This window comes from Podarcis pityusensis (genome assembly GCF_964106645.2).
Source record: "Podarcis pityusensis genome assembly, chromosome: 16".
Classification (NCBI taxonomy): Eukaryota; Metazoa; Chordata; class Lepidosauria; order Squamata; family Lacertidae; genus Podarcis; species Podarcis pityusensis.
In genome coordinates, this window is record NC_138041.1 from 24,159,545 (window position 1) to 24,173,154 (window position 13,610).

The 13,610-nt window shown below is 48.6% G+C and overlaps 1 protein-coding gene across 1 annotated transcript in view; it reads left to right on the top strand.

Moving 5' to 3' along the window:
• The window catches only part of LOC308464809 (uncharacterized protein), a gene marked incomplete at its 5' end in the record, with an annotated part of 33,149 nt that overhangs the window by 17,916 nt on the left and 1,623 nt on the right, over positions 1 to 13,610 (top strand). The window contains 8 exons of the mRNA XM_080984398.1: positions 2,318 to 2,413; positions 3,140 to 3,220; positions 3,600 to 3,782; positions 5,782 to 5,901; positions 8,606 to 8,799; positions 10,591 to 10,729; positions 12,616 to 12,812; positions 12,909 to 12,987. Of these exons, the coding sequence (XP_080840524.1) occupies positions 2,318 to 2,413; positions 3,140 to 3,220; positions 3,600 to 3,782; positions 5,782 to 5,901; positions 8,606 to 8,799; positions 10,591 to 10,729; positions 12,616 to 12,812; positions 12,909 to 12,987 (1,089 nt within the window). The remainder of the gene's footprint in view (positions 1 to 2,317; positions 2,414 to 3,139; positions 3,221 to 3,599; positions 3,783 to 5,781; positions 5,902 to 8,605; positions 8,800 to 10,590; positions 10,730 to 12,615; positions 12,813 to 12,908; positions 12,988 to 13,610) is intronic.

The following is a 13,610-nucleotide window of genomic DNA, read 5'->3' on the forward strand; positions in this document are numbered from 1 at the left end:
TTTAACACAGGTTGTAAATAGCACTTGGTTTATTAAAAAAAACAAAAAACCATTAAAATTCTCCACAAATTACAGAGTTAAAAACAGACATTTAAGCATTTCGAAATATAATTAAAACCAGCAGCTGCCTGTTTGTATCGTGCAACATCTTTGGTATCGCCAGGAGGTGTTTGGGGGTGGTTCATTGTAGGCTGAGAGTCGTGCCCAGAGTTTTTCTCTACAGTCCTTAGAGCTAGGAAGTTGCTTTTGCTTCTTATTTTCTGCAAAAAATAAATTTCGCTTCCCCACCCCCTGTTAAGTTGTGGGCGAACATATCAGACGACACAGCGATTCTTCCAAAGCAGCTCTTTATTTGTAAGCTGGAACAGAACTGAACTGAGGAGCTCAGTCAGCCTGCTTATATAGAGCTCCAGAACAACGTAACTGTTGCAACTTTCTAAAACTATCCAATCACTGAACGTCACTTTCGATCCTTCATTTGCATAACTATCTACAGTATCCCCCTGCTGGCCCAGGGTGAGAACTTCAGTACATAACACCCCCCAAGTGCCAAATGCTGCATACAGCATGAATTTGCTGGCCCCACTACTGCCTTTGCTAACCATCTTTTTGTGGGTGCTGCTGGGGGGAAGAGCAGGGCATCTGTTGGACTTGTTCCATATTTGCCATTGGGTCCCCGGAGCACAGATTCACACAAAGTGTCAATCAACCTTGCAGGATTCAAAAGGATTTATTTGAAATGCATATGCAGGACAAAGGCACAGCGCGATAAGCTGGCAATCTGCACACCCAGTTCTGAGCGTGCCAGCTTTTTATACCCCTTAGAATGCATAGACACATGTTCACATGTATATAATAAGATATAGTTTTGTTTCTTGTGTTACCTTCCTCCTTTTCAGTTCGCCTCCTCCTTTTCAGCCTCCCTCTGGGGTTACAATAACACCCATTCAACCTTGCTCTTATCTCTACCCTCCTAGGCCAGACATTCCAGAGAGAGAGGCCCATTTTCACTGTAACATCTAAGCAAGAAGAAAAAGCCTTGTTCTTCTGGCTGGTGTAAAAACCTCCCTCCTCCCTTTAAGGAAGGCGATTTGGGGATAATATATGAGAGAGGGAAAAATGCCTCAAACAGTTTTTGGGATCATATATAGAACAATATTCTAATGGCCCTTCACATCTGCTTGGCTTGCAGAAGGTTCCAGGTTCCATTCCTGGCAGTTTCCCCTGTCCAAAACCCTGGAGAGCTGCTGCTGGTCAGTGTAGACAGCACTGGACTAGACAGGCTGATGTTCTGACTCAGTGTAAGGCAGCTTCTGAATTTAACCATCCCTTTAATTCAGAACTTTGAGGACTGGGAACTTATTTTATTTTGAAGGAAGGGCTGTAGCCCAGTGACAGAGTACCTGCTTTGCATGCAGAAGGTCCCGGGTTCGATATCCAGCATATTCAGGGAAGATTGGGAAAGACTCTCTGCCTGAAAATCTAGAGAGCTGCTGGCAGCCAGTGTAGGCACTACTGAGTTAATTGGATTAATGGTTTGACTCAGTATAAACCCCCATCTTTCAGCCCGGACACTGAGGTCCAGCTCTGAGGGCCTTCTGGCGGTTCTCTCACTGTGAGAAGTTACAGGGAACCAGGCAGAGGGCCTTCTCAGTAGTGGCACCCTCCCATCAGATGTCAAGGAGATAAACAACTACCTGACTTTTAGAAGACATCTGAAGGCAACCCTGTTTAGGGAAGTTTTAAATGTTTGATGTTGTATTTTGTTTTAATTTGTTGGAAGCCACCCAGAGTGGCATATTTTTATTATTATTTCTCATTGTTGTTGTTGTTTTGGATCTGATTTCTTTCCGCAGGGCCTGTAAGACAGAGTTGTTCCGCCTGGCCTTTGGCTTGGATTTAACTTGATCCCCTCCCCCTTTTTCTTTTTTCCTTTCACCTGTGATGGAACTTCTATTTGGGGACTTCCCTGGCTTTTTTCTGGCCCATGTAGGACCAGTCTGGATAGTTAGCCTTGGTGAAGACTTGAAGTTTTCATCCCCAAAAAAGTTTTTGATTTGAGTTTCTACTGAAATGAGGCTGCGTTTTAATGTTGTAATTTAATCTTGTTTTTAAAGTTGTATTTCAATCAATTGTTTTTATATGTGGTGTTAGCCGCCCTGAGCCCAGTCTTGGCAGGGTAAAAATATTATTATTATTATTATTATTATTATTATTATTATTATTATTATTTATTATTTGCAGTGGCTCTTTGAGTGACCAAAAGCAGTGTGAAATGTGGCATGTTCTAACTGATTTTCCCCTTTCTCTCTCTCAGCTTGCAGAGAGCCTGAAGCAGGCAAAAGCCAGAGCCCTCCAGGAACAAGCGGCCAAATTTCAGAAAGAAGCAGAAGACCTTTGCAAGACCATAAAGGTGGCTATTACCCACGATGCCTTGAGGCATGGGCTGCTACTGGGCTGCTCTTGCGCTAGCAATAACATTTGTATTCCAACCTTTTTTCCTCAAGGGGTTAATTTGGAAGCTTGGTGGGGTGTCTTCCCCTTTAACCCCACAACAAGCTTATGACTGTGCCAGCAGTACTGAGATAGATGGACCATAAGCCTGACTCGGTCCAAACTGGATTCTTAGGTTCTTAAGGCAGGGGTGGAGAACTGCAGACCCAGAGACCCAATGTGGCCCCTCACGCCTATCCATCTGGCCCTCAGGTCAAGCCAACTTGCCCCACCCAGAAGATTGCCCACATAGCAATGCATCTCTCAGGCTGGCAATGACTTCTTGACCTTGTCCTAAGTTTAACCACCGGTCTGGTTTAATTCTGTGGGCTTTTCCCGCTCTGAGACCCCACAGCTAATTCTCCCCTGGCCTCCTCGCTGGCCCAAGCAGGACTAATTAAGCCAGCTAGCCCTGGTGATTATCTAATGCTTATTAGATGGATTTCCCCTAAATTGATTTCTGAACTTTGAATTTTATTGTTAGTCATGTTTTTATACTGTATTTTATGCTGCTTTTACAATTAAGTGTTTTAAATTTGTTGTTAGCTGCCCTGAGCCCCTTTTTTGAACTGGGAAGGGCGGGGTATAAATACAAAAATATTATTATTATTATTATTATTATTATTATTTTCTGCTTTCTTCCCAGGAGCGAAATGCTGAAATTGCCCAGCAGCGGAAAGCTATGGAACAGCAAGCCAAGGAGCTAAAGCAGGAAGCTCAGGAAATGGTAGTACATTATTATTATTATTATTAATTGCATTTATAGCCCATTCTTCCTCCTTATGGCAAACAGATTTTAAAATAGAAAGGAAGCAAGAACATTTCAAAACAGTTTGAAACATTTGAAAAACAACTACAGTTCAGATATTCCAAAACATCTAACGCATTTCTTAACTGTCTTTTGGGCAAAAATCCACATTGTTGATTGTGAATAAAGTCCTGCAGTTTAACGTTTTAGCTTCGATTTTTTAAAAAAGGGTGCTGAGAGTTGTTAGGAGAGGCCCTCTGTTCCCTTCACAGAACTGCAATTCCCCAGAGTTCCCTGGGAAGAGGGAGCGATGGCGAAAACTGCTCTGGGGATCATAGCTCTACCCTGTTCTTCTCAGGCTCAGAACTCGCTGCTCCAGGAACGGAAGAGCCGGGAGGCCGAGACGAGGGCCGCCCTCCAGATGCAGCGCAAGGCCCTGGAGGAGCAGGAGCGGAAGATGCGGGGGGAACTCCAGGAAGCCCTGGAGAAGGAGAGGAAACTCAGCCTGGCCTTGCGGGATGAAGCAGCCGACCTCCGCAAGGTAGCTGTTGAGAGAGGAGAGCGATTCTGTGATCTCTGTGACACATAGCTGTCAACTTACAGATTTGAAAATAAGGGACCAGCAGCCAAAATAAGGGATTTTGCTTAGCTTATGCACATTGGGGCTGCCGTCGTCCTGGTGCTAGGAGTTCCATCGGCCCTTCCCTGCCCAAGAGAGAAGGAGGGAGGGAGAGAGACTCTCGCCCGTGAGCCCGGCATGAGGTGGTTGTGGTGCAGCCACTGAAGCGCCGCCCTTCTGCGTCCCTCCCCATCCCCTCCTCTTCCTCCTCCCTCAGGCCGCCTCCGGCTTCCCCTGGCAGCGTGGTGGAAGTCTCGCAAGAGAGGGGCTGCTTTCCTGCCCACCGCCACCCGTCTCCTCACAATGTGCCCCTGAGGGGGAAAAGGGAGAGACGGAGGCGCGGCAGCTTGTGCGCACGCTCTCTCTCGCGGCGGAGAACCCCGAGCCACTGCTTCCCTCCCGAGCCGGGCGAGCATGAAACCCAGGAAATTTAAGGGATATCATCAATCCGGGACAGCAGAGGGACACGGCGCTAGGATAAGAGAGTTTCCCGCCAAATAAGGGACGGTTGGCAGCTATGCTGTGACAGCCGCTGGCAGAAGGAATGGGATGGAGAGAAAAGGATGCACATGGACCAGGCAGGAAGAAACTTTTGCAGTCTTGAGGGGCACATTCCTTTCTATGGGAGCTGCATGCCAATGGGAGACAGAAGAACAGTACCTTTGTTCTGTAGGCAACGTTGCAGCGGTGCAAATATTTTCCTTATGCACACACATCGTCATCCAGGCCACAAAGAGGCGATATCAATTAAAAGTGTAAAAGAGCATTGGGAAATAATTTATAATGAATTGGGGGGGAAATATTCAAAAGCACCTTTCCCAAAAAAACAGTCTTTTTTGTTGGGGATAATTCAAATGGAAATACCCAGGTGTCAAAAAAGGTTATTTATGTACACCACTACGGCGGCCTGTGTTTTGTTAGCCCAAAAATGGAGGACGGGCGAGTTCCCAACCAAAGAAGAATGGCAACTTAAACTGTTGGAATATGTGCGGCTTGCGGATCTAACTTAGAGAACAAGAGAACAAGCAGAACATTCGTTTAAAGAAGATTGGAAAATATTTATTGAATATATGGGGGATAATTGTGTACACTTGAAAACATTGGCAGCGTTAAGATAAATTCAACAGGGTAAATAAATTTTGATGGAAGAAACAATGGAATGCTGAATGGCAGGAATGGCCAACTTCCAAGAGACTGCAATCTACTCACACAATTAAAAACTGGCAGTTTTGGGAGGGTTCAGGTCAAAGCTGTTGAGCTTTTTTAGGGAGGGAAGCCCCATTTGGGGGGGGGGGGATCAGGGTGAAGGAATAGATAGAAAAAGTTGCTCACCAAGAGATCGCCTCACAGCGAGAGGTATCCGTCTTCCGGTATAGCGTTCTAGAGGGCGGGGCGAAGGGCCTGATGGAGGACCCAGCAACCGATCGCGATCCAACAAAACCTCTCAGGGATCGACCAGTAGATCGCAGTTGACCTGTTAGATATCCCTGCTGAATGGTTTAGTTTATATAAAATATGCAGGGATTTAGTGCTATGTAAAATGAACCATTTTAGGGCCACAGGTGGCTCTGTGGGTTAAACCACATAGCCTAGGACTTGCCGATCAGAAGGTCGGTCGTTTGAATCCCCGTGACGGTGTGTGTGTGTGTGTTTGCGGGGAGTGGAGAGCTGAGAAACCCCTGGTTTGTGCATGGCCTAATGTCCAAAGGTAAGAGTCGTTGCTCCGCCCACTTTTTTGCCTTCTGCCCCGCCCTCTAGTGGCATGTGACCCCGGAAGCGTTGTCTACAAAGGGATACAGCCCTGGGGCTGATCTCCTTGGGCTGAAGCAGGGTCCCCACCCCTGAGAGGAGAGAAGGAGCAAGTAGGACAGGGAGGTTTGAATTAAAACAGCTTCTCCTGATGTGTTTTTTTCTGCCCTAGAGGATCCAGGTGTTGGAGGGCGAGGCTCGGGAGAAGAAGGGAGCCATGGAAGACCTCCGGGCTCTGCTGCAAGCAGAGAAGGCAGAAGCCTTGAAGAGGCTGCGAGAAGAGCTGGAGTTGGTGAGCGGGGAAGAAGCACCCCTTCATGTACTCTGGGATCCCCTTCCCCCAGAAACAAGAGTTGTAGCTTCAGGATGTTATAGGGAAAAACCTGCTCCTTTTCCCTTATGGGGTATCCAAGAGCCTGTACGGAGTCCTTAGGAGAAAATAACAGAGGCCAACCAGAGTATATTGAGAAGCAAAGCAGCTAGTAAGCCTGATCTTTATTAAACTGTTGCAACAGGGTCCCCACTCACCACACGCATGAGGGAGGAGGAACCCAGAACAATGGTGCACAAGCTGTTATATAGACTTTTGAAATCGCCCACCCTGGTGCCCAAGACCACCTCCCTAAAACATCCTACATACATCACAGAAGGAGGTGTTCTACAGCAGAAATGCTGTCTGCCAGGATACCTGATAATGGCCGCTGATTACATTACCTGGGCAGCCTGGCCATTCTTTTGTGATGGTTAATACTTTAGTTCTGGGGTCCCAGGTCCCAGGCTCAACCTATTCATACACAAATATGCCCTTAGGACAGGATTTGTAAGCAAAAATACAATGGGGAGGCTTTTCCATTTCCTTTCTCCTTGCAGACAAATATTTGAGGTCAATTTCGAAGTGTCAAACTGGCTTCAGGATTGCTCTCCTGTACTATTTCAGACACGTGGTTAAATACTTATGTATGTGTTTGCCTTGTACATTTATGAACATTTATATTTGGGACCTTAGAATTCTTATAACAGCAACAACAGTTTGGCTTTGCAGTTCCACCTCTCTCCTCCTCAAAACCTCACCTTAGCACAGCCCTGAAGTCCCACAACCTGCTATGGAAGTGGGAAGCCTAAAGGGAAAGGAGAATGCAGACCCGGGCTGATGCCAGGTGTGGCCTGGGAAGCTGCCTTCTACTGAGTCAGACCAGTAGTTCAGTATTCAGTATCCATCTAGTTCAGTATTGCCTACACTGACTGGCAGCAGCTCTCCAGAAGTTTTGGGCATGGAGTCTTTTCCCAGCCCTACCTGGAGATGCCATTGGAAATGGAACCTGGGACCTTTTTAGCATGCAAGGCAAGCGCTCTTCTACTGAACTATACTGCCCTTAGCCTAAAAATAAATCTAGACTCTAGTCCTTATGGTTCTTTTAAAAGAAGCAGTTGCATTAAATAGGAAGTTGGTCCATCTAGTTCAGTGTTGTTGGCGCTGACTGGCAGCAGCTCTCCCACGTTTCAGGCAGGGGACATTCTCAGCCATTGGGTACTGAATCTGGGACCTTGTATAAGACTGAATCAGATAAGTGCTGGAGATGCAAAGAGGTGGAGGGAACGTTCTTCCATATGTGGTGGACTTTTAAAAGGGTAAAAGAGCACTGGGAAATAATCCATAATGAATTGAAAAAAAAATGTTTAAAAGTACTTCCCCTCCAAAAAAACAGAGTCCTTTTCATTGGGGATAATTCAGACTGAAATTCCCAGGTGTCAAAAAATGTTGTTTATGTATGCTACTACTGCGGCCTGTGTTTTGTTAGCCCCAAAATGGAAAACGAGCCAGGTCCCAACCAAAGAAGAATGGCAACTTAAGTTAACAGAATATGCGCAGCTCGCAGGCTTAACATATAGAATAAGAGAACAAGAAGAACATACGTTTAGAGAAGATTGGAAAACGTTTGTGGAATATATGGGAAATAATCTCGTACAGCTGAAAACGCTGGCAGCATTAAGATAAATTCAACAGTGTAAATAAGTTATGATGGGTGTAATAATGGAGTACTTAATGGTATAGTTTCTGTAAAACATGCAGGGATTCAAGATATGTAAAATGATCCATGGAAAGAGAAGAAGGGAAGTCACTGATATCTGGATGTCAGGGAACTGCCATCAGTGCCGGAGGGAGAGAGCAAGATCCAGAGGGATTCCAGAGAGCGTTCCGGGATTGGGAGAGGCAGCCCATCTTCTGGGGAAGAGAATCAGCGTAGCACCAGTGGAGAAGGGGGGCAGACGGGGGAAGCGGCGAGGCGGTCCCATGACTCCTTGCCGGGGACCAGCGGGGAGAGTAGGGGTCCTCCGCTGCCTACGCCCTCCTTGCGCAGAAGGCTTTCGCGCAGAGAGAGTAAGAGGAGACTAGGCGTCAAAGAGCTTCTTTGCTGGAAGAAGTTTAAGAAACGCCCACTGACGGATTCTGCCAGCGATTGAGACAGCCACGGGTGAGTGGCTGTCCGGACAGAAAAGGTTCACTCAGGCAACCCAGCCAGGTGTTTGCACCGGCTTACGCACGAGCAACCCCTAGAACCATTACACTTAAGGATGTAAAAATGAGTACTTTAAATGGTAAAACAGAAAATTTAATAAAACTTATATATATTAAAATAAAGAACCTGGGACCTTTTAGCCTTTCCACACTGATACCATGTACAGTGGTACCTTGGGTTAAGAACTTAATTCGTTCCGGAGGTCCGTTCTTAACCTGAAACTGTTCTTAACCTGAAGCACCACTTTAGCTAATGGGGCCTCCCGCTGCCGCTGCGCCGATTTCTGTTCTCATCCTGAAGCAAAGTTCTTAACCCGAAGTACTATTTCTGGGTTAGCAGAGTCTGTAACCTGAAGCATCTGTAACCTGAAGCGTATGCAACCCAAGGTACCACTGTAAATGTTAGCTGTGACAAACCTGGGGTGCATCAGTGATCTCTCATCAAGGCAGCGTGGTTTCTGTCTCTCTCTCTGCCTAGGAAAAGGAAAAGTGGCGAATGCAGTTGCAGCGGACGGAGGAAGAGCAGCGCCTCCTGCTGGCCGAGCAGCGCGAGACGTCCCAGGCACAGACTGCAAGGGCTGACGACTCTCTGGCCAGGGACGTTGCCTTAGCATGCCAGAGACTCCGGGACCTGCTACCCCAAAAGGCTGGCCTGCCCCAGACACTGCAAGGGTACAAGTTGGATCCAGTGGGGAGGGAGCCTGAATGGCATTGCTTTTGCAGAAACACGGAACTCTTCCTGGGTTGAAATTAGTTCTTTATATTTTATCTCGCCTCCACCAGCCCTAGCCACTTTCTAGCTTCCTGCCTTTCATGGATTCATAGAATGGCAGAGTTGGAAGGGACCCCTGAGGGGCATCTAGTCCAACCCCCTGCAATGCGGGAATCTCAGCACATGGTTTCCCCATCACCTCTGTCTTTGGTTGTTGTTTTTTTAGCTTTGCAACCTGATTTCAGGGGGTGGGGAGGCTTTGCTTTTATTTCTCCAAAATAGCTTCACACCTTCCTGTTGTCTGCATATACAGTTTACAGGGTTTTTTGTTTTTTTAAAAAATAATTTGTATTGTTTCTTACAAATATAACGCATACTACAACAAAGAAAAAAGAAACAAAATCACAAATCTAAACAAAAAAGAAAATAAAAACATAACTACAAACACCTAAGCAACACAAATTAATTGGTTAATTAATCTCCTAACCTCATAAACATATTTTTTACTTCCTCTGGCCCCTCCCATCTGAATTTCCTTGTATTTGAATGTAGCAGTTTTCTAATATCATTATTAACACACAATATTCCAATTAAAATCCAATTTCTTAACTTTTCTTAAAGTTCTAGATCTCATTTATTTAACTAATTCCTAATTTAATCCTAGGCCTATTTGGTACTTTCAAGTAATTTCTAATTTTTAATATTACAATATTTATTCAAATAGTCTTTAAATTTCTTCCACTCTTCTTGGTATTCCTCTTCTTTCTGGTCGTGGATTCTTCCAGTAAGGTCAGCCAACTCCATATAGTCCATCATTTTCATCTGCCATTCTTCCACAGTTGGTAATTCTTGTGTTTTCCGTTTCTTGGCTACTAAAATTCGAGCAGCAGTTGTGGCATACAAAACTAACTTTACATCTTTCTTGGGTAATTCAAAACCTATTATATCCCAGTTTTACTTCTGGTCTTTTGGGTGTTTTAAAAAAAAATTTTTTTTTTTTAACTACAATCCTCATTGACTGGAATGAGGGCAAACCTCAGGTCCAGGGGGCCAAATCTGGTTTCGAAGTCCTTAAAATATTATTTGTTGCTATCAGAGAGTTGGGCATCTTATCTATGGCCCATGTTCAGCCTGCCCATCCCCCCCCCAAGGAGTTCAGGCACACAGTTTCCCCCCCACCCAACATGTTATCCTCACAACAACCCTGTGAGGCAGGCCGGGACAGTTGTGTGCTCTCTTTCAGCCAATGGGCCACGCAGTGATTTTCACAGCCAGCTGGGGATGAGTCCAACAGCCCAGTTGCTAAACCATGGGAGTACCTTGTTTTTCCCCACAGTCTCACATTGGCCTGTGGCTTTGCAGCCTGTGGTGTAGTGGTTAAGAGCAATCGACTCGTAATCTGGGGAACCGGGTTCACGTCTCCACTCCTCCACATGCAGCTGCTGGGTGACCTTGGGCCAGTCACACTTCTCTGAAGTCTCTCAGCCCCACTCACCTGACAGAGTGTTTGTTGTGGGGGAGGAAGGGAAAGGAGAATGTTAGTCGCTTTGAGACTCCTTCGGGTAGCGATAAAGCGGGATATCAAATCCAAATCCAAACTCTTCTGTTCATGTGTTGCATTTACACGGAGGAAGGGATTGTGTGGATTTTTTGGGGGGGGGGTGTGACCTGCTACTAAGTGACTGCACTTTCCCCCAAAGACCCTGGAAGTCCTGGCCGCTATCTCAGGCTACCTCTCTTCACCCCCCAAGGAAGCCAGCGCTCCTCTCCTCCAGCCACGCCCTCCGGGCCTTGCAAGAGGTGACGGAAGAAACTCAGCACTACCTCCGAGAACTGAAGCACGAGGCAGAGGCGCAAAGGCACCAGGCCCTTCAGACCCAGAGGGAGAAGGTGAATGGGGTTGAGCTGCCATCTCTTGGCTGGGGTGGGATATAACTAAGGCAGCCTGGGGGCCACTGAGCAAGGAGGGTGTGGGATCAAACAGGTTTGCTCCATTAATGATGGGAGAGAAATTGGCTGCCGGCCAGAGCCCAGAACACCAGAGTGGAGTGTACAGTGGTGCCCCGCAAGACGAACGCCTCGCAAGACGGAAAACCCGCTAGACGAAAGGGTTTTCCGTTTTGGAGGCGCTTCGCAAAACGAATTTCCCTATGGGCTTGCTTCGCAAGACGAAAGCCCATAGGGAAATCTCCGGGACAGCGGGGAAGCGCCGATGCCGGGGGGGGGGGAACGAAGCTCCGATGCCGGGGGGGGGGAACGCTTCCTCCCCCCCCCCCGCCCGGCATCGGAACGAAGCTCCGATGCCGGGCGGGGGGGGGAATGCCTCATCCCGCCGCCCGGCATCGGAACGAAGCTCCGATGCCGGGGGGGGGGGAGAACGCCTCCTCCCCCCCCCGCCCGGCATTGGAACAAAGCTCCGATGCTGGGCGGGGGGGGGGGGGAACGCCTCCTCCCCCCCGCCCGGCATCGGAACAAAGCTCCGATGCCGGGCGGGGGGGAACGCCTCCTCCCCCCCCGCCCGGCATCGGAACAAAGCTCCGATGCCGGGCGGGGGGGGGAACGCCTCCTCCCCCCCGCCCGGCATCGGAACGAAGCTCCGATGCCGGGCGGGGGGGGGGGGGAAATGCCTCCTCCCGCCGCCCGGCATCGGAACGAAGCTCCGATGCCGGGCGGGGGGGGGGAACGCCTCCTCCCGCCGCCCGGCATCGGAACGAAGCTCCGATGCCGGGGGGGGGGGACACCTTCTCCCGCCGCCCGGCATCGGATGGCTTTCCTGAAGACTTGGGGTGGGAGGAGGGTTTTCCTTCCCACCGCCAACATTCAGAATGCTGTTCTGAATGTTGGCAGTGGGGAGGAAAAACCCTCCTCCCACGCAAGCCCCGGGAACAGAGGGAAAGCGCTTTTTCTACTTGCACTTTTTGGCGTGCTTTCGAACTGCTAGGTTGGCAGGAGCAGGGACCGAGCAACGGGAGCTTACCCCGTCACGGGGATTTGAACCGCCGACCTTCTGATCAGAGGACCTGGGTTTAAAAGAGCACCTATCCACAGCTGCACATGTAAAGAAAAATAAATTTTCATCATACACAGAATTTCTTAAAATTATAAAATAGTCAGTGAAGTAAAGCTCTTCTATAATTCTAGAACTGGTGGGAGCAGGTTCCGTAGTTCTAACTATGCACTGCTTGAAGAAATATTTTCTCTTTTCTACCTGGAACCTTCCAGCTTCATTAGTGGCCCTGAGGCAGGGATGGCCACCAATTTGGATGGCTTTATAACAGGATTAGGCAAGTTACAGATAGGTAGCCGTGTTGGTCTGCCATAGTCAAAATAAAAAAATCCTTCCAGTAGCACCTTTAAGACCAACTAAGGATTAGGCAAATTCATGGAGAGGATGGCTCCACGGTCAGAAGGAAAGGAGCAGGAGGGGAGAGGTGCTGTTGTTTGGTGGGGCTGAACACATCCCTGTAAGCTGGTGGGACTCTCATTCCAAAGGCTAGGAAGCCATTCCCAGCTGTCAGGAGCCCAGTTCCTGTCCCATTTGATGGAACATCAGCCAACCATTCCGGACAAAGGTCAGCCACCATCTGTGGCAGCATGGATTGATGCTTGGTTGATGCTTGGCGGTGAAAAATGTTTGCCAAGCCTGCAAGTTCTGCTGGGGAGTCAGACCATTGGCAGCTCTCCAAGGTTTCAGGCAGGGGTCATTCCAGATCTTCTAGCACCCTTCTTCGTGAAAAGCTCTGCCACTGAGCCAGGGCAATCCGGTTCCCCTTCAGGAGCACCTGGAAGACATCGCCACCTTGCAGAGCAGCTGGGTGAAGGAGACGGTGGGGAAGGAAGACGCATCGCTGCGCCAGCAGCTGCAGAAGGACGGCGAGCAGCAAAGCCAGAGAAGTGTGGCCTCTGGGAAGGGCTGGACATCCTGCCAACTGGCCAGTGAGTTTAAGGAGGAGCTGGAGGCGGAGGTGGAGAGGTGAGGACCCCAGGAGCTATCGGAAAGTGCACATTAATTGGGAGAACAGGTTACACCATGGTGAGAGGTTTTGCGGCTTTCTCTCTCCCCTTGCAGGTGCCTGTCCAGGGACAAGCCCATGGATTTTCACAGGAACCTGGAGGCATCCGGTTCGGAATTCAGACATTTCTGCATGGTAAAGGGGAAGGGGTGCTTGGGAGGCGTTTGGCAAAGGCCTGCCCCCTTTGGGCAATGTGAGAGTTGGGACCCCTGCTCTGTGCACACTGAGCCACTGCCTCCATGCACCCCTCTTGTCCAGCAAGGCTGCAGTCCAGTGCTAGAGCATATGGGAAGGGCTGTGGTTCAGTGGCAGAGCATCTTCCTTGCATGCAAAAGGTCCCCGGTTCAATCCCAGGTAGGGCCGGGAGAGACTCCTTCTGAAATCCTGCAGAGCTGCTGCCAGTCAGTGCAGATGATTCCAATCTAGATGGGCCACTGGTCTGATCTGGATATGAAGTCTGGGCAGCCATCTTGGGGCCACATGCCAGTGGTGGGCGGAGCCCAAGGCAAAAGTGGGCGGGGCAACACATGAGTTTTTTTACCTTTGTATGGTAGGTTAGTTTCCACTCTCTGCCCCCCACCCAAGGGACACAATTGCAGAACAGACTCTAGCCAGACAAAAGCACTTGAGGGGGCTGTATCCTTGGGGAGAGTCTGGCAGGCCAGACTGAGCCCTGGAGGGCGTCACCCTGCCTGATGTTTGTCTCCCCTAATTGATGACCTCAGTCCTTTCTGCTGCATTTTACAGCTTTTCCTTCC